Below are 18,933 nucleotides of genomic sequence, written 5' to 3'. Positions count from 1 at the left end.
CACCGGGGCGTAATGGGAGGAATTAAGCGAAAGACTTTGAACTGTAAGTCATCCCAAACGAATAAAGCTTCTGTGCAGTCCAGGCCACATACACCAGTAGAGATGTAGTTGCTCTGAAGACGAGGCGCGCGTAAAATAACGCGAATCATGAAAAACCATTTGAAGGAAAATGAAAATTCAAATGGCCTGCACAGGGATCGAACCTGTGGCCTCCGCGTTATTAGCACGGCGCTCTAACCAACTGAGCTAGCAGGCCACACACACCAGCAGAGATGTAGTTGCTCTGAAGACGAGGCGCGCGTAAAATAACGCGAATCATGAAAAACCATTCGAAGGAAAATGAGAATTCAAATGGCCTGCACAGGGATCCAACCTGTGGCCTCCGCGTTATTAGCACGACGCTCTAACCACCTGAGCTAGCAGGCCACATACACATAGGGTCACTAAATAAGCTACGCTTCAGAGTACCGTCACTGAGACAAAAGTAGCGATTTCGAGCCGCCATGTTGCTTCCGTTGACCTCCAGCCATATCTCTACTTTGGCAGTATAAATAGATGAAGATGCAGTTCGGCCGTGGAAGAAGCCAACAATTCGAAGACCGCTCCACGGATGGCGCTGGAGGTCAAACGGAAACAACATGGCGCCCTTTTGCCTCAGTGTCGATAAACTGAAGCGTAGCTTATTTAGGCACTCTACGTCATCCCAAAGAGCCTCCCTTTCTTGAATGTATCCTTAGGGCTGCTCACCACTGCAGAAAAAAAAAAAAAAAAAATTCAAAGACAAGAAATGGATAGTCATGTTTACTTTATAATGATTTCGCGGAACAGAAAGAGCACGGTTGAGAGCGTCTAATGACACAAAACTTTCGCACAGAAGGCTGCACTTCTTCAGGTCTAACATGAAGTTGCAAAATTCCAAAATATATAAGACATGTTGTGAGGTAGGGAGCAAGTACAGCGAGAGTTGGTACAAACATGCAAATAAAAATACAAACATATATATAATATAATGAAAAGGGGGTACGACTCCATCAGTTTCAAACAGACAAGGGAGGAGTTGTGTAGCATAATACATGAAGGACCACGGTGGGCAGGTCAGTATTTGACACAAAAGGCATTCACGGGCGACACATTCAGGGAAACAGTGCTGCAGTGTCTTGTCAACTCATCCCTTGCCGGCTTGAAACTGATGGAGTACCCCCTTTTAATTTTATTATATATGTTTGTATATTTATGTTTATGTGTGTACGAACCCTCGCTCTCTACCTTACAACATGTTTCATATATTTTGGGGTTGTGTAACTTCATGTTAGACCTCAAGAAGTGCAGCCTTCTGAACGGAAGTCTCGTCTCATTAAAGTTTAGATGCTCTCAACCGTCTTCTTTCTGTTGTGAGTCTCTATCGCAGGATACTTGCACATTGCTCTGCTTCGTACAATGACTTTGCAGTAAGATTACGGACTTTGGATAAAGGGCTACACAGCACTGCTCAGGTAGTTTTGCCTAGTGAACAGCATGTATCTAGTATGCACAGAGTATTTGTGCAGTAGACCCACGAAAAATGTAAGGAATGTGGTATTGTCCACAGTAATGCTCCAAGTGCGACACAAGTATTGGAAAATCCAGGTATTTAACTTACATGCCAATCCAGTACCACTATCCAGTGTGAAGTTGTGACAAATAAATAGTTCAAATTTTCCTTAGCTCTCAGAACACAGACAGTGAATTGATAAGAGTAGACAATGTTAACATGAATTCTGGACTATTCTTCAATCAAACATTTACAGATAGTAAAGGTACCTTCCCAATGGACGTTGATGAGAGTGAAAATTCTAAAACGTTATCGGAGACGACAACAGCCTCTGCGTGTCAGAAATGATTGTATGTCAAACAGTAATCCAGCTAACAGTAACAAAAATGTGCAAAAGACAAATTAACTGAACTAGTGTAACGTACCTTTTATATAAGACAGTGAAGCTTTTACCACCCCATCCACAGGAACCAGTGTCCGGACAGCAAAAGTGATTGAACTGGGACATAGCAGTTAATCGGAATGGCGACCTTTGTTTTCCACCCTGACAGCAGAGGTTGTAATGTTGACGGCAGATTTAAGAGTAGTGCCAAGGATGTCTGCATGAGAGCGCCCATGAAAAGAGGAACATACACTCTTAAAAATGAGGGGGGGGGGGGGGTGATGGCAGGATAGGCTCGCCGTTGTTGGCCACACAGAAGTGGGCGTCGTCACGACTATAGCAAAAAAAAAAAAAAAGGAAAACGCGTAGCAAAACAAAACACAAAGGAAGGACGGACGGATGGAGGATAGAGGAGGTTGAAGGATCCCCATCCTTCATGCATGCGGTGAGGTGCACGAGTTCATCGGGGAGAGTAGAGTATTAGACGGGTCGATCAGCAAGGCCTGTTCGGAACGTTCGGCAGAAGAACCAGCGGGGTAGAGGATGTCTGCTAGCGAGCCCGAGGTGGAGCGAGGGAGATGTGTTTCGCGCGCAGAATGGTATGCTCGGCAGTCTCGCAGGATGTGTTCGATTGTTTCGGGTTGTTGACAGTGGCCACAGCAGGCGTCACCCCTAGAGCCTATATTGAACAGCTGAGAATTGGTGAACGCACACCCAGTGCGGAGCCTATGGAGCATGGTCTGGATGCTTCGAGGAAGATTTTTCATGGGAAGAGGAGGGCGATTATGATGCATGATGCCCCGTATTCCAGGGTGGCGCAGTTCAACAAGGAGCTGAACAGACATCTGCCTGTCGGCGTCGTCCGGAGTTAGCAAAACATTGCTGCAGCCCAGGTGTGCCGAGGACGCCAGCTGGTCCGCCCTTTCGTTGCCGCCGACACCGACGTGGGATGGTATTCATTGGAAGGCGATATCGCCTCCAGCTTGTTTATGTTGGGCGCACGATCTTCTGATGCCTCGCGCTAAGATGTTGTCACACATGGGGTTCATCACGTCTCATAGAGCGCTTCTCGAGTCTGTGAGTAGGACTGCTCTGGCAAACCCTCGTACCTGGACCGCAGCAGCTGCATGCAGGAGAGCCAGGAGCTCAGCAGTCGTGGAGGATATTGGGTAACGCGATGATCTCCCTTGCCAGGACACGTTCACTGATGGGATGTGGAAGGCACACGTGGCACTTTTGGTACGATCGTCAATAGAGCCATCAGTGAATACCAGAGTATGTGAGTGGTAGACGTCAGTTATGAGGTTCTCAGCCGCCGTTCTAGCGACCAGGGGGCTGCATTCCATCTTTTTATGAATGCCAGGAACGTCGAGCGTTACACCCGGTACAAACTCTCGCCATGGCACTGAAGGTAACCCAGCAGGATGTTGAGGCGATCGCTCACTGTGGGCCAAGGCGCTAGTAGCGTATACGCTGGCGCTACCATCATGTCGGATGATATCGTTCTCTGCCCTGATTTGTTGAAAACGGGAGGCGTACGCCTCCTTTGTGACACTTATGCTGTTCATAATTGTCACAAAAAAGGTGTACGCCTCCCGTTTTCAACAAATCAGGGCAGAGAACGATATCATTCGACATAATGGTTGGCTATAGGAGCGTGCTATGCGGTGCAGTTCATTTTTAAGAGTGTAGGTGAATAGTCAAATTATAACATCACATTGTCATAGCTGTTGGTGGCGGCTAGACTGCAACTAACGCGTCAGCAATTTCATCATGCACCAGATGCAAGCCAGGCCAGAGCCCTGCACGGGCCCCAGGCTCGACAAGGCATGCGGGCCGGACCGAGCGCGGGCCGACAAAATGCGCCGTCACCGCGGGCCGTGCCGAGCCCGGGCCGACAAACATGTCTCCGAGGGTCAGGCTCGGCCGGGTCACGCAGCTAATTCCACGCAACGGAGGACTATTATTTCATATCATTACGCGCTTGCGTCATTCCTGTGCATATATTTGCAAAGCCAAACAAAGGACACTGCATTACGCGTATGATTCGACCCTCTAGAACATTCTCGAAGCCACTTCACATTGCTCCTCACTCCTCACTTATTTCACAATCACGTTGGCAAAGCTTGGTGAGAGGGATAGGGACTGCGAGAAGCAGTATGTCGACAGCATGCATGAAAACTTGACAGTGTAACGATAACGCCCATGCCCGCGTGCATTCTGGATTTAATTTGATCTCGTGCTGTTACGGTGTTAAACCGCGGTTGTATGTTTGTGGCCGCGTGTTCTGTTCTTATAGATTTACTTATAAATTTGTTTGATAAGCGCCAGAAACGCGTACGTCACGGCTGGAAATACTGGGCCGGGATCTACAGGCCGAGCCACCGGGCAGGGCCGCACTGGGATCTATTCGCTTAGATGCCGGGCCGGGCTGGGCCGCATAAAAATATGAAGGTCCGGGCCCAGCCTGGGCCGGGTCATTTTTCGATGTGCCCTGGGTGGGTCGGGCCCGTGCAGGGCTCTAAGCCAGACCCTGCTTCATTTCCACCTCAAGCTTGCTTCTGTGGTAATTCACAAGTTAGATTATCAATACTGTTGCGTTGTTAATCGTGGCTATATCAGAGGCAGCGCGCAGTAGGACAGCCGCACAATTGATTTATGAAGCTTCCGATTTTTATATCTGAACCTCGACTTACCTTTTTCTTCTTGTTTTTTGCCTTGATTCTTCCTGGTACGTTCAAAATTTGTATGTTCGGCATCTCACTTCAGACGATTTCGTGCCGAGATTCCATATTGCCTCTGGAGTCGGGCGCAACCTGTGATAACATTCGTGGACGAAATCCTTGGAGAGAAACTCAGTCCGCACGGCTGTCGTCGTCAGCCAAGAGCTTCGCCTTGCTTGATACTTTGGCAACTTATAATAGGCAACACTTGAATGCTCCGATGAATTGTTCTAACAGCATAGCACCGTCGCATTCTCCACAACTTCGCCTCACCGTGGCCTATCACTCCAGAAAGCGGATTTGCATGTTTTCTTTCCCGGGCATGCAGAGCTTCGAACGCAATATATTTGCATGTTTTGAGGCCATATGAATGCATTAGTGAAGGTTTTGAAATGCATGAAAATGCATGTTTCGAACGTTAGTGCATATTTGTATGAATACTGCATGTTTGTGCATAAATGTGTTGTTCAACGGCGTGCGTCGGGCTGGCGCGATCTTCTCGGACACCGGGCACGCGAAGACGCGCGGAAGGCTGCGTTCGCAACACACGCATGCGAAACCAGCATTGGGGTCGACTCAGACTTGTACGTATCTTGAGTACGTACTCAAAATACAGTATCTTAAATACTTTTTCCGATATTTTGGTACTCTACTCAATACTTTTGCGACAAGTATTTTTAAAGTATTTAAAATACTTTTTTCAGTATTTGCTATTCAGTACTCAAAATACCTTTCTTCCTCGTCAAGCCGTATGCAGCACACTTCCCAGACGTGTCTAGGTTTTCAGCTCAGTGGAACGTGGCCCCCTTTTTTTTAATTTTTTGGGGGGGGGGGGGGAATTCGCGCATCTGGTCGTCTGGTACAATAGGCTGGTCCCACGCTTGATCTTGCTTGTCAATAGCCCGACCCTTTTGTCAGATAATGATTCCTACTCATATTGCAAGGTGAATCCCCAGGGGATTAGGTACAAGAGAATCCCAGCCATTTATCGCCTTCGTCACCAAAGCAATGTTGTTGAGAGGAGCTTTTCAGCATACAAGCCTACACTCTTAAAAATGAACTTCACCACATAGCACGCTCCTAGCCAACCATCATCCCGAATGACAACGTTCTCGCCCCTGATTTGTTGAAAACGGGAGGAGGAGCCTATTTTGTGTCCTCCCGTTTTCAACAAATCAGGGGCGTGCCAAATGTTTAATGCCAAATACTTCACTGAAGCATGTATTTAAATACCTGCATTTACTTACATGTATATTTAAATAGTTGACAGGAACACTTTGTAAGTGCAGTACTATTTGAATCTCTAAATAAAAAGTAAATAAAATAAACAAGTAAAATAAATGTATAAATACAGTATTTCACTACCCGAAGTACAATATATACATTATGGAAAATCTCGAATCCCGAGAACTCGGAATGGTCCAGCACTGTTCATATGCACCAAGGTCTCCCGTCACCTTTGGGATTTCGTGTCATCAACAGGCCTCTCCACCCTGCTTTGATCACTTGAATCCTCATTTCCATCATCATCTCCCAGCATGTACAAATAGCAGTGGGGCAGCGCCCAGCCTGCTGGCCGGCATCAGCCCCATTTCATCATCGTCTCTTTAGGTGAGTGTGGCTCGGTTGTACAGGAGCGCAATAACTGCGTTGCTGGCCACCTGCACGAAAGAACTATTTCAATGCCAGCTAAGGCAAAAAGGGCATATGAGTTAGCAATGAAAGCATATGCATGTTGGGAAAGCCTCGTATTCCTCGAGCCGACATTCCTCATTGTCTTCTGCACTGTCAGCAGCACATTCCCCAACGGCAAGCCCTCCATCGCCGTCTAATACAGCTGGGCTGCAACACATTGTCCATGGCCACCCTCCTCGGTCCCGTCCCTCGGCCTACTTAGTGGGCCATCACCACAGCCGTGCTCCGCTTCTTAAAAGACTCGGGCCTTGCGTCTGCCCTCTGACTGGACAATCTTGGAACTTTCTTTCGTGCCTGTAGTGCACTGCACTGCGTGCCTGTTCTTCTTTCATTTTTTCCTTTCCTTTATTTCTTTTGTTTATTCTCAGTTCCTTTCTTTTTCTTTCTTTTTGGTTATTTTTCAGTTTCTTTTTCGGAATAGCAAGCTGGCAATAGCCTGGCTGACACTTAAGTTTATTTATTTTTTCTTTCACTCTATTAAACATATCCCCCCTCCCCCCGTATTCGAGTATGCTTCACAACTGATGACGCCTTTAACAGGCATGGTGCCACAAAGAAACTACAAACCTTGCCATGTGCATTTTTAATGGTCTATCGCGCAAATGAAACGTACAGCAGAATTCACCTAACAGGGCCCTGCTTCATCACCTAGCGAGGCGGCAAAGTCGACAACAAAGTGCCATTATCGAACGTCCCTTTTCCCATCGTTCTCCGACCAGAGCTCTCCGACATCTGACTCTTGGGCAGAGCACAGACACATCCCACGGGGACTTTCATGGAACCTTCGATGACAGTCTCATTTATCGTCCGCAGCACTGGAAGGGCATACGACAACTTGGTGCACACTTGGGGACCCGTAATCGAACACGAATGTCGTTGACAGCGACACCTAGCCATTGTGACGTTGACTGGCCACCTGCTTTGATCCGTGTCCACATAGTAGTCGAAAGGACACTGGGCGCGTCCCGACAGTGCTTCAGTGCCCGAATGTGGCTCGCATTCGAGTTGTCCGTGCAGAACGCTGGGAAGCAGCAAGAACATCAACGCAGCACAGTTGAATGGCATGTCTGCGCATCGCCGTAGCATGCTTTCCGCTTGGGTTTCCACCGACTTCACGGGAGACACGGTGAGCTATCAAATACACCCCTCATGCTGCTTTGTATCTTTGTATCTTCCCAGCGTACCCGGTTTGGTTCCGGTGTGCAATGCGGCTGCAAAACGTACGAGGCCAATCTGTAATGCCAACCGTGTTCTGACAAGGGTATTTACACGAAACGTCGAGAGTTGCCACTTAGACGTTAAGGAATGCGATAGGCGCCGTATAAGCCCTCACAAGGAGATAGGGTGCATCACCAGTTATGATATCGTCCCTTGAGTGCGTCTCGTGCAAGTAAATATGACCTGGTTAAACATTCGTGTTGGGATTTATCATTTATCTGCGTCGCCGTTGCGCTAAATTCATTTTTTTTAATTTCCGTGCATAGATTGAGAAGATACCGGTCACAAAGAACTTGTTACAAGTTACCGTGTGCAAAATGTAACTACGTTAATAACGAAGTTCTTCAGCCTGAAATGTAACTCGCACTTACTGAGTTAAAAATAAAGAACGAGTTACTTCCAAGTTACTTCGGGCACAATAGCATTACGCAGGTGTAGCGCGCGTGAGCAGTTGAGTTACACTCTTAAAAATGAACTTCACCGCATAGCACGCTCCTAGCCAACCATCATCTCGAATGATATCGTTATCTGCCCTGATTTGTTGAAAACGGGAGGCGTACGCCTTTTTTGTGACACTTATGCTGTTCATAATTGTCACAGAAAAGGCGTACGCCTCCCATTTTCAACAAATCAGGGCAGATAACGATATCATTCGCGATGATCGTTGGGTAGGAGCTTGCTATGCGGTGAAGTTCATTTTTAAGAGTGTAGACCTTGAGTTGCCTGCCTAGGAGTGTAACACGCTTAGATCGTTTTCGTTTATGTCCAACAACGAACCTCTCCCTGTTTGTAAACAGATTAAGTCATAGTGTTCGACAGCGCCACAAATTTGGTAGAATTGCCTGTGCTCGAAGCTAGAGGTGAACAAGGTCGCGCCTGAAAGCCAGGGTCTTGAGGGGTACTGCTTTCATTTCTTCTCCTCTCGGTCCTGCTTTTCTTTCAATGGGAGGCAGCGAACAACTGCCCGTTCGTGGAACCCAGCCCTCTCCTTCCGATTTGTTTCGGTTTCAGCCTGTCTGCCAATGTCGCGATGGCGTTTCTCGGGTAGAGAGCTATTCGAACGCTTTCCATCTTACTCCCTGTGGGCGCACCATGGTTCAGCTTCATTTCAATGGCAGCGATTCTTACTTCCTGACTAAAATACTGTCACTGACTGAATATCACGTTTTTTGACAAAAAATGCCATGAAGAAACCGGATAGAAAGCAAGAAAATATGTGGACGTGAGTGAAAACGAGTTAAGAGTAACTTGGAACTTAACTTAAGTTACTTTGGCAAAGTTACCTGAAAGAAGAACGAGTTCCTCTGAAAGTTACCACGGTGCAGAAGTACCGAGTTAAGTTACAAGTTACAAAAAAAATAAAAATAAAAAAATAACAAAGAATCTAGTTACAGTAACGAGTTACCTCGAACTGTGCTTCCGTGTTAGTGCCGCGAAGAAACTGTAGCTATAAGCGGCGCACGGAGGTGGCCAGATGAAGAGAGGACAGCAAGAGTGGGGGACAGGGGGTTAGTATGCGTCCCGGGCCGACTTCAAAGGGAACTGTGCCGACATTTGTCCGGAAAGTCTTCGGAAGACCCAGGAAAACCCCAGACAGGACAGCCGTGTCCAGGGTTCGAAGCCGTATCACCTCCCAGTCTCGACGTGGATAAACGATCATCCTAACTACTATGCCACGGCAACTGGTGCTGCACTAAATTGTGTCGGCCCGTGGACCACAATAGAGGACATGTCTTTGCTGGCGCGCGCCTCTATTCGCCTCTCCAGCAGGCTGCTCGCCACCTAGCGGATCCCAGCAGAAGCACTCAACACTCAATTAATGATAGTAACAGCAGACGACAGGTAGATTTCGGGCTGACCCGAAACTGCCGCAACTTCCCTTCATGTGCGATGGAGTGTCCCGGCTTACAGAACTCAAACAGCAACAGAACTGCTCAATTTCGCGGTGCAAAACCACTGCGGAGAAGAGTATTCAATGTCGGCAGGAGGAAGAGGAAAAAGATACTATCAAAGAAGCGGCGTGAACGAAAACAACGGACAATTTTTGAAGCGTGTCTCGTGGAAGGAGGCATGAACCAGGGCGATTTGTTCATCGGCAATCATTCTTTTCTGCGCCATCTTGAGGACGACGCGAGCGCCTTTATAGGTAGTTAGAGAGGCAAATAGCTCCCCGCGTTCGCGGCAGTAGAAATATAATTTCCCGTCGTAGTCATGTGGTATTACTTCGTCAGGCATCATCGGATGCCCATTGGCCGAAGGAGGCTGCGCGCTCCGGGATTGGTTGACAAAGTTTCGAAATAGCTGACAGCTCACTCTTTCGCGGGCAGTCGGCCAGGCGGGCACCTGCAAGCGGCGTCGCAGCGTGTCGTCGATGTCGGTTGAACACAACGATCAAAGAGCAAGTGTATTGTGTATTCGCGGGTTTGTTCGTGCGTTATAGTGACTCTGGCCATGTACTGTTCCCCAATATAGTATCAACCTACGAACATTCTATAGCCGGTTCGGAACTGGAATGCTGTGGTGAGCTGACGCCTGAGGAACACTTTCGAGCGCTGTCGCATTTTCAAATACAGTGACTATGAAGACAGGATTCGTAACGACACAAGTATTTCCCGTGACCTTCGGTGCACCGCCTGCATGAGATGAAGATGCTCATTTGTGAAATCGCACGCACTCGTGGCTCTCGCTCGCTTCGAGAAGTACACTGTGTATGTGTTTTGCAAGTTCGAATTAACTTGCTTTGGTTGCAGTCTATTCAACGAACGAAACGTCCTGTACGTACGGTGACTATATGAGTCAAACATTTGAGTCTATACGTTGCATCAATAAATGTGTATTTAACCTGTCAAAAATGTCTTAGTTATTTTGGAGTAACGGGCGCCAGGCATGAAAACCAGTAGAAGTCAATGGTAGCCAGGACCGGCCGGCAGGCGAGCCAAACGGAGAGGCCGCTCATTGGCTGGCTGCTCGGCATCACGACTCATTTTTATTTGTCGTATGCCCAGTGTTGCCTGAATTATCTCGAACTATGGGCTCTATGGGGAGCTGTGGGCGCCTGTCTGCGCCTGCCAGCCAGTTCTACCGGCACCGTCCTAGCGTGAGGTCCCGAACATCTGCTCGCCGGGACATTCCATCATCGCCGGTCAGGACTCATGCGGAGGAACACCACTTCCTCTACAACGTCTTAGCACTTGGGTAGTACAGTACGTGGTGGTCGGGTCTACTCTATCGCTAGTCCCAACATGGGGGGGGGGGCGGATATGGTTAAAAATGATAACAGACAGAGAAAACAGAAGGGAAAGGTTAGCCATAATGTAGGCTAGCTATTCCCAAAAGCAAGCATACAAACAAAAGGAAGAGGAAAGCAGCAGAGACACAGAAAATTACGAAGAAATACAGGAAAAGACAGCTCCTTCACAAATCGTTGTGCAGGTAGTCCTATCGGAGGTATCAGAGAGTGCCCAAGAGAGACAACAACAACGTGGCTATTATTAGAGTCCTATCTGTAACGCTTCCCATCACATGCATCCCGTGATGTGTAGGTTGTGGACAAAAGCTTACTCAACGGGACGTGGCCCCTGGTCCCCGGATCACTCTAATCCCTTTAGGGTCATCATCAAAGCTTTAGGGCTTCAAGTGGTCAACCCCTCTGAATGGGTGCGCATGCTTGCTTCCTTCCACTGGGTGTCGCTAAGGGAGAGAAAGACGAGGCTTCCGTGTTCCGTAAGGCTTTCGTCCAGTACGAGCGTACCAGTGTTGCACCAGTGCGATGACCAGATGAGCCAAGGAGTCGAACCGAAAATGCTCGGTTGTGTATCGCGGCACTTGGGGTATAATATCTTATAGACTCCGGTGTAGCAACGATAACAGTTCAACTGGTGGAATTTGTAACACTGAAGGGCTGTACAAGACGATTTTGAGGCAATTTATACAGCCTTAACGCTAGTTTCGTTGTATATTATTCTACGCTGCAGACAGGTATATGAGGCGACGGATAGGAGGGGGAGCAGCGTTGTCCCTCCTTTCCTTACAACGTTTTGTGACGTAAACCTATTTGTTTTGGTGTTTCATTCAAATTAGTTGATGTCACCAACGACAGGCTGCCCTCCGGAAGGTTTTACCTTTTACTCCGTGTTTCTTCTCTCGTAATGGAACGCAAGGCAATAATAGAGTCACTAAATGAGTACGTATCGCATTCTTTTTCCGCGCCAGAGCCACCGTTCTGCGTCCTCGATTGGGTCGATTGTGTCACGTGGTTTCTCTTTCCAAGAACGCGCCGTCCATGTTGAGTCCCCCTCCATCCAAAACCGGCTTCTTCGGTTGTGACCTGGCTCGGCTGCGCGAGCAGCTTTTCTTCGCAGAAAGGGGACATTGGCGTCCCGTTGCTAGGCGACGCAGACGCGCCGGAACCAAGATGGCGGTCTCGCCCACCGGCGTGGCTCAGTGTCACTACTCTGCTATATTTACTGATTATAGGTAATAACACCTAGGTAGAGTTAATCGCTCGTAGACAGTGTAACTCAAATACAGACATTTTTGCCATTAATGGAATACGAGAGAGGGGTGGTAAAGCCGTCAACAGGTGGTTTTTCCACTGCCAAAATGACACAGGGGAATTTCCCAAATCAGGGGCCTTTGAACTTCCGGTCCGAAACTTTTTTGCAGCCGTACGAATGTGTTTTAAGATTGTTCTGTGGAAAATGGAATCCTACCGTGCTGTTCGATCGAGGTTTTCCCTAGGTTTTCCGAAGACTTTCCAGACGGATGTCATCACAGTTCCCCCTGCACTCTAAAAACTAAACTTCACCGCATAGTACGCTCTGCATCAAACCATTGCCACGAATGATAGGGTTATCGCTTCTGATTCGAAGAGAGAGGAAGTTCAGTTTTTAGAGTGTGAAGTCGTCCAAGGATGCGTACTAACTCCCCTGTTTCCCTCTCCTTCCTGCTGTCCTCTCTCCATCTGTCCACATCTGTACGCCGGTTATAGGCACAGCTGCTTCGCGGCGCTAGCACGGAACAAAAAAATGTGGAAAATGGGCGCATGTTGAGCGCCCAAATGCACGAATTCTGCTGAAAAGGGGCACAAAATGTATCACGTGCTGTGGACTCCGCACGCAAAACGCACCGGGCCGTTGCAATGCACCGAAAGAAAGTAAACGGCTCTGCGTCCTTAACGACGCGTCCCCGACGTTCCTACAGGCACAACGCCTCCCGTCATGCTTGGATCTCACGGTTGTGTCATCTTCCATAGTGCGACGTTTCTCTTGACAGACCGGAGCCGACGCACTCGGCAGCGGCCACCTCCCTGTCTTGATTGGAATCTCTGGTGTGCAACGTTCTCCTCCCACGCGCCTCACGTTAAAGCTCAGCTACGCCGATTTTCGAGTGTTACAGAATGGAATGGTACTCACACGATGTGTTCATAAGGGAACACTGATTATGTATGCAAAACAGTTATCCCAAACTCCTCGCGGTTTTCCGAAAAAGTGAATTTTTAGTTTCACTGACATCCCGTCTTGTGGCCCGCAAACCCTGTGTCGACGACACATTCGTGGTCTGCCCGCGCTCCGGCTTGGCATGACTTTTGGCTTGGTTTCTTCCGCCAAGCCGGCCAGTTTCTCCTGCCGAGCCGTCTGCTGCGCAGATTCACATTGGGGAAGTGATAAACAGTTCGCTATTAGGGAGCCAGTATATTTCTGGACTTCACTAAACCCACGAGGAACGTGAGTTTTGCTTCCTTCGACTGCAAAGCATTTGCTAGGCCAGTACAGACTTCCTGGTGTGATTCGTGTTCTGTGCTGCGTGCCGAGAATGCGTGAGCGTTTTGCTCCCGTCTGCAAGAACACTTCAGCATGCAGTTCCAATGTTTCAAACCACAATTTTCCGAAAGGTGAAAGAGAAATCTATTGACTGCAACAATCGGTTACAACTCCGACTGGGTGCCACCTTCGAAAGCAGTGATCTGTTCATCTGGCTCATACGAATGTTACGGAAGCAATGCGCAACTTGTTTCACAAGAAGCCGAAGATGTCTCGTCCGGGATGCCGTGCCAACCTTATCTGCAGCTGGAGATTGCAGGGGCAGGACTAGGCAGCAGATAAAGGTAAGACGCGTAATGTTAGACAAGTCAGTCATGCGGTGCAAATTGCATCACGTAGAAGAGAAAAATACGCTATCTGTCAGTTACTGCTTCATCCTTTGAGATTACGCCCCAGCGGGTGTATTCTCAGTACAGATTCGGAATTGCCTTATTTGTTAAATGATTTCGCAGGCATTCTGGCACCACCGAAAAGCTTGCACACCACGTCTCAACTATCACCGTCTGTGTTTCAATCTGAAGGCTGTCACCAGTGCCAACCAGACGCCCCTTCAAAGTTCATCTGTTTTTGTTGACGGAACAGTGACACCTGGTACTGAGACATTTCATTTTCTGATTAATCAAGTGCATTCCACCACTTGTGCTCGACTTCTTGTGTTCGTATACCCTTGCTGTTGCTCGCTAGCTTAGAGCAACCATGCCTGAGCAACGATACCCCCTCAGGCATGCAAGCATGCCTGAGGTGCCAGCGCTTTCAGACTACATTTAAGCAGTATCATCGTATCACATGCACGGCAGCACATCTTGTGTATTTTGAGTAAGGTATAAATTCAATGTTCGCTCAGCTGTTGTATTTTGGTCACAAATAAGGTGTTCTTCCAGAGCGCTCAAGGGCAGTTCAAGCAGTTTCATGTGTGCAACAGCACATATTTTTTCTCAGTTTTGACTAAGGTAAATCGAAATCTTCCAGTTGATGTCTTTCGGTCATAAATTATGTTTTCGGAGACATTCAAACAGCATCATCTGTGCAACAGCACATACTTTTTCTCAGGTGCAGCAGAAGCTTGTGTTGCATTCAAGTGGTATCATGTATACAAAAACTAGTTTTATGCCTTTCTGTAGCTGCTGTACTAATATTGTGAGTACAGAGACATTCCTGCATAGCATATCGGAGCATCTTGTGTGCTATTGTTGGTATGATCTGCAGCAGTATATTGATAATGTTAATTATTCAATGACTTTAGCTAACATTTATATTCTTACTTCCAGGTAAACCTGTCACGCAGATGCCCTACCCCTTGGTATGCATAGTTCAAGATTGTACCGAAACAATCCACCTGGAGCATTATTCACCTAATGTAGAGTAACTCAACAAAATTATACGGCGCAGCATGATCTTTGATATCCTTGCGCCAGTAAACTCAAATCAAATCAAATCAAAATCAATGCATCAAACCTATTCTCATGTACAGACCAGCTGGTACGCAACTACAACATGAAACAACTGACACAGAGACTGTAAAGTCATGCCTTTTCCTCCACGCCTCGGGTTTCATGTTATTATCCTCACATGCAGCTCAATTCGCCTGTGCTGTGCAGCATGAGCAAAAGCATATATTGTTTGTGGTCACATGACACGGAACATAAATACAGTGAAACCTTCCTATGTTGGACACCCGCAGTGCAACCGAAGCGTCTCCTACGTATAGAGGTGTCCGAGTTACAGAATATGACGGCAACAAAAAATGGAAGAGATCACAGCTGTGAGAAATGTCCCCCTTCTTGAATTTAAGGTCCTTAGTGGTACCTGGTGGTGGTGCCTGGTAGTGGTACCACTACCCACTCTTCACTGATAATTATTACTGATTTTACTATATTCAATTCCGTTCAGATTCTACTCAATGGCATTACATCCGGAGCTTTTCGAGCAGCAAGGACTTGTCTCTGAAGCATCAGCCTACTTCTCATAGCTTTGGTGCAGTGCTCGTTCAAAGGCTCTAGACAAACTGAAGACAAGTGCTCACGTAAAGAATTACAATGTAGACTGACAGCACTTGTTTTTGGACTCGAAAAACTAAAGCAACAAAATGCTGAGACCAGAATAGGGGAAAAAAGGGGCAAAAGTCAAGGCCACTGGCTCATTTTGGGTCTTTTTGGTGCAAAGATGGGCCAACATTGAGGTAATTTGGCCAGGGTTTTGTCAGACTTTGCAGGGAAAACCCTATCCTACTTCCAAGATAGGGAGGTGTCCGACATAGAGAATTTCGTCCCCATGTAGTTTCAATGGGAGCCTGCCCGTGCAATGAAATCATGGGGAGTTGTCCGAGGTAGGGAGGTGTCCGACTTTGGAGGTTTTACTGTACTACAGAGGATTCTACATCTAGTAATCTAACAGTTGTTCACGTTTGGATATTTTAACCATGGAATTTACCCTGCATGCACAATACGATGTCGAAACACTAACAACTGCTAGAGAGCAGCATGTACTGTTTCCGTATAGCACTTATGGCGTGCATCCTGTGACCGGAAACAGTGGTGTCTTTTTTCTGCTACAACCAGTAAACTACAGTAAAGATTTAGAAATACTGTGTCATACCATAAAGCACTATGGGAAATGGCAGTTTGAAAAACTGGAGAAGACTGTCATTAGAATGGGGGACATGTTCTACGGTGAAATTTCTTACAGTGTGTGCTGTACCACGTAATGCACTGCAGGCCTACCACAGTATGGTAACGCGCTGAATACTGATTTGCTCAAAAAAGGAATGTGTACGTTTCTTGTACTAACTTCCCATTATGCAAAGTAGTAGAAAAATGTTCTCAGCCAATGGGGAGGGAGAGGACATCATTCTGGAGTCTCGTTGACCTATAATGTGTCGTGTGTGAATGTCATTTTGAAGAGTGTAGGTGGTACAAGACTGTCTTCCCACATTCTTGGCAGTGTTGACTAATAACCATAATAAAGTAGAGGGTACATTTGTTGCTTCATATATTTGTGTCATGGCAAAGCATGTAGAGATACATCTTCCTCAACATGCAGGTGACAAAACTGCTTTTTATGCCTAAACTATGACAAATAGTTGTGTGTTCAGCACCACTAATCATGTGCCGGCCTCCATCACATGTCTGTGACATTCCAAAGTGATTAACATGTCCCATATATGTGTGCAATGCTGAAGATGACTGTGTACCTTCCATGGATTCTTGATTCAAGAAAAGTACTGTGTGATTTGCTAACAGCACCTGGCTGTACCTTCACAATTCTACATAAAAATATGTAAAGTTTGCCGAAGGAAACATCATGAAGGTCCATAGCGAAAAACCTTGAGACGAGGGATAGGAAGGGACATACACAATGTCTCAACATAGCGTGTTTATGTCCCTTTTTGTATCTCCTCTTCAGGTCTCGCCATTATGGACACTATCACCAGCTCGCTTGCTGTTGAACCGTTCTTTCAACGATAAGGGTCACTTTCATGGACTGGATGGCAGCCAACATGCTGTCAATAAAAAGAATAATGGAAGGAGCTCAATATGATCCTTAGGCTGTGTGTGGTCATTGCTTTCTGATAAATGGTGACTTAGAATTTCAGGACAGTGCTTGCAGTTGTAGTATTCTTGTGTTCTCACCCTTGATGCCCATTGTGTGTCATCGGTCACCCGTAATCTGCTAATATGCACATAGCTCAAACAAAGTATATTTGTATTTCTTTGAATACAGTTGGTACAGCACATTGTTTTTTACATGTTCTTTGGAAAATATAAATAAATTATCTACTCTGCAAGTCTCCTGTCAGCTCTACAGAGCAGCTTCAAATTTCACTAGAAGCCACGTGTGAAGCCTAGACCAAACTAGTGGTGAAGGTCCGTATAGGTCATAGATAGATACTATTATTATTATTAGATCATATGTCCAGCTTAGGTCCTGGTTGGTAGCAACGCATTTGAATCTTATTAAAAATTGGTGCAGGAGGCGACCAACATAACTAAATACACCAATTGCCTCTCACATATTTTGTGGTGTTATACTTTTGAAACAACATTAATATGCCGCAGTGGTCTTTTCTCTTTTGTTCCTTTTAACCTAGAAATATTAGGTCTTCGGCATCACCAGCCTTAGTTGCTGAGCATGGAGTTATGTACGTTGAGCACTGCAGTTTCATATTTGTTTCTCTGGACAAGCAAGCCCGCTTCCCCATTCTGATAAGAGTCTTTCAGCTTTGACAGGGCATTTGTGGACAAGGAAAACATTTGGACTATTGTGTATTTTGCTATGAAGTGCACCGTACCAGGCAGAGGACACCATCCACCATTTCCACTAAGGTTATTAAATTTGTGATAAAGTACATGTACCTTTTGTCACTGACTAATTTGGTGGCAAAGTTACTTGAGTGGCAGTTGTGCAATTTTAAGCACATGTTTAAAAAAAATAGGATATGGGAAGTGCTGACTTGGTGAACATGTGGAGTACCCAATATAATAATTGGGGGTTTACGTCGCGAGACGACTGAGTGTGGAATACACAGCACAGTGTAATGTTCCTTATTCTGGCAATGTTAGCATGGTTCAAGAAGTGGGAAATGTTGCACTACCCTTAATAACATCTGTTGGGCCCAGCAAACAGGGTACACATACCCTGATTTGAAGACACTATGCCTAACTCAAAAGCAATACGAGATCGACCCGTACGTGTTTATTTGCGAAACTATTATGAATGAAATATGGCCTGTGTGGTATAGAACAATGCGCACACTCAAGTAAACATGCAAAAAATACGTATAAGGGCTCTCGACCTACATGCCGCGATGCGCTCTACGAGATAAACAACACACTACAAAACTACATCCAACAGTTTTTGTGCGGGGCAACTCTAATGAGCACTTTTATATAACCGACGAATGGTTCAACGAATGCAGTTCGAGTGGTCACGGTACATTCCTACGTCGTTCATTGCAGTCGCGCTATGATGCTGCACAATATATGTATCTCGTGTAACAAGCCTGGCAATCGCACGATGTGCATGGGCAGAAATACGGCCTTCTTTCTTTGAAGACCAGTCCCCTGCAGGTGTGTGCTCAAACGATCACAAAGTCTCACGTTGTTGCTCAATCGCTCCCATTCCTGCACTTGTAGTAAAAGCAGCAAACGGGTTGACGTGAATGGCAGCTGAACGGTTGAACTGCGAAGTTCTCAAGCACATAATCACAATTTCACGCTGAAAATGATGTTGAGGTGAGTTCGCGGTTGTTGTTTCCATCGTTCAATAGTTCTCGGGATTACCTCGGACGAAACGCTCATCGTAACCGGCGCGGCCATAACTGGATTTCCTCGCAAACGGGAGAAGACGCCAGGGAAGTCAGAGAAAGCCTCAGCTTTCATCCAATCAGACGCACGATTCTCTATCTACGTAGATGGAGCAGGTTTATCCCATCTACGTCACAAAAATGGCTGCGCCCATGGCTTGTTTTGGTTTCTTTGATGAATTAATTTTCGTAATAGGAAGACAAAATTGAGAAACGAAGGTGTGTATCGGGGGCAGTTGGATGTGCTCGTTCTGAATATC

The 18,933-nt window shown here is 46.6% G+C and overlaps 1 protein-coding gene, 1 long non-coding RNA gene and 2 other non-coding genes across 4 annotated transcripts in view; 2 read left to right on the top strand and 2 right to left on the bottom strand.

Moving 5' to 3' along the window:
• Positions 1-182: 182 nt before the first annotated feature.
• Positions 183-256, bottom strand: Trnai-aau (transfer RNA isoleucine (anticodon AAU)). The gene has a single exon. It is a non-coding gene; the product is annotated as a tRNA-Ile (tRNA).
• A 96-nt stretch (positions 257-352) lies between these two features.
• Trnai-aau (transfer RNA isoleucine (anticodon AAU)) lies at positions 353-426 on the bottom strand. The gene has a single exon. It is a non-coding gene; the product is annotated as a tRNA-Ile (tRNA).
• Positions 427-7,233: 6,807 nt separating this feature from the next.
• Positions 7,234-18,933, top strand: part of LOC135378833 (uncharacterized) — a 78,219-nt gene continuing 66,519 nt past the window's right edge. Inside the window, exon 1 of the mRNA XM_064611945.1 lies at positions 7,234-7,457. Coding sequence (XP_064468015.1) covers positions 7,390-7,457 — 68 coding nt within the window. The 5' untranslated portion in view covers positions 7,234-7,389. The remainder of the gene's footprint in view (positions 7,458-18,933) is intronic.
• Positions 13,112-17,243, top strand: LOC135373414 (uncharacterized). Its single transcript, XR_010416447.1, has 3 exons — positions 13,112-13,655; positions 13,824-13,962; positions 14,640-17,243. It is a non-coding gene; the product is annotated as an uncharacterized LOC135373414 (long non-coding RNA).

Source organism: Ornithodoros turicata, chromosome 1 (genome assembly GCF_037126465.1).
Source record: "Ornithodoros turicata isolate Travis chromosome 1, ASM3712646v1, whole genome shotgun sequence".
NCBI lineage: Eukaryota > Metazoa > Arthropoda > Arachnida > Ixodida > Argasidae > Ornithodoros > Ornithodoros turicata.
This window is presented reverse-complemented; position numbering and strand designations above follow the sequence as displayed.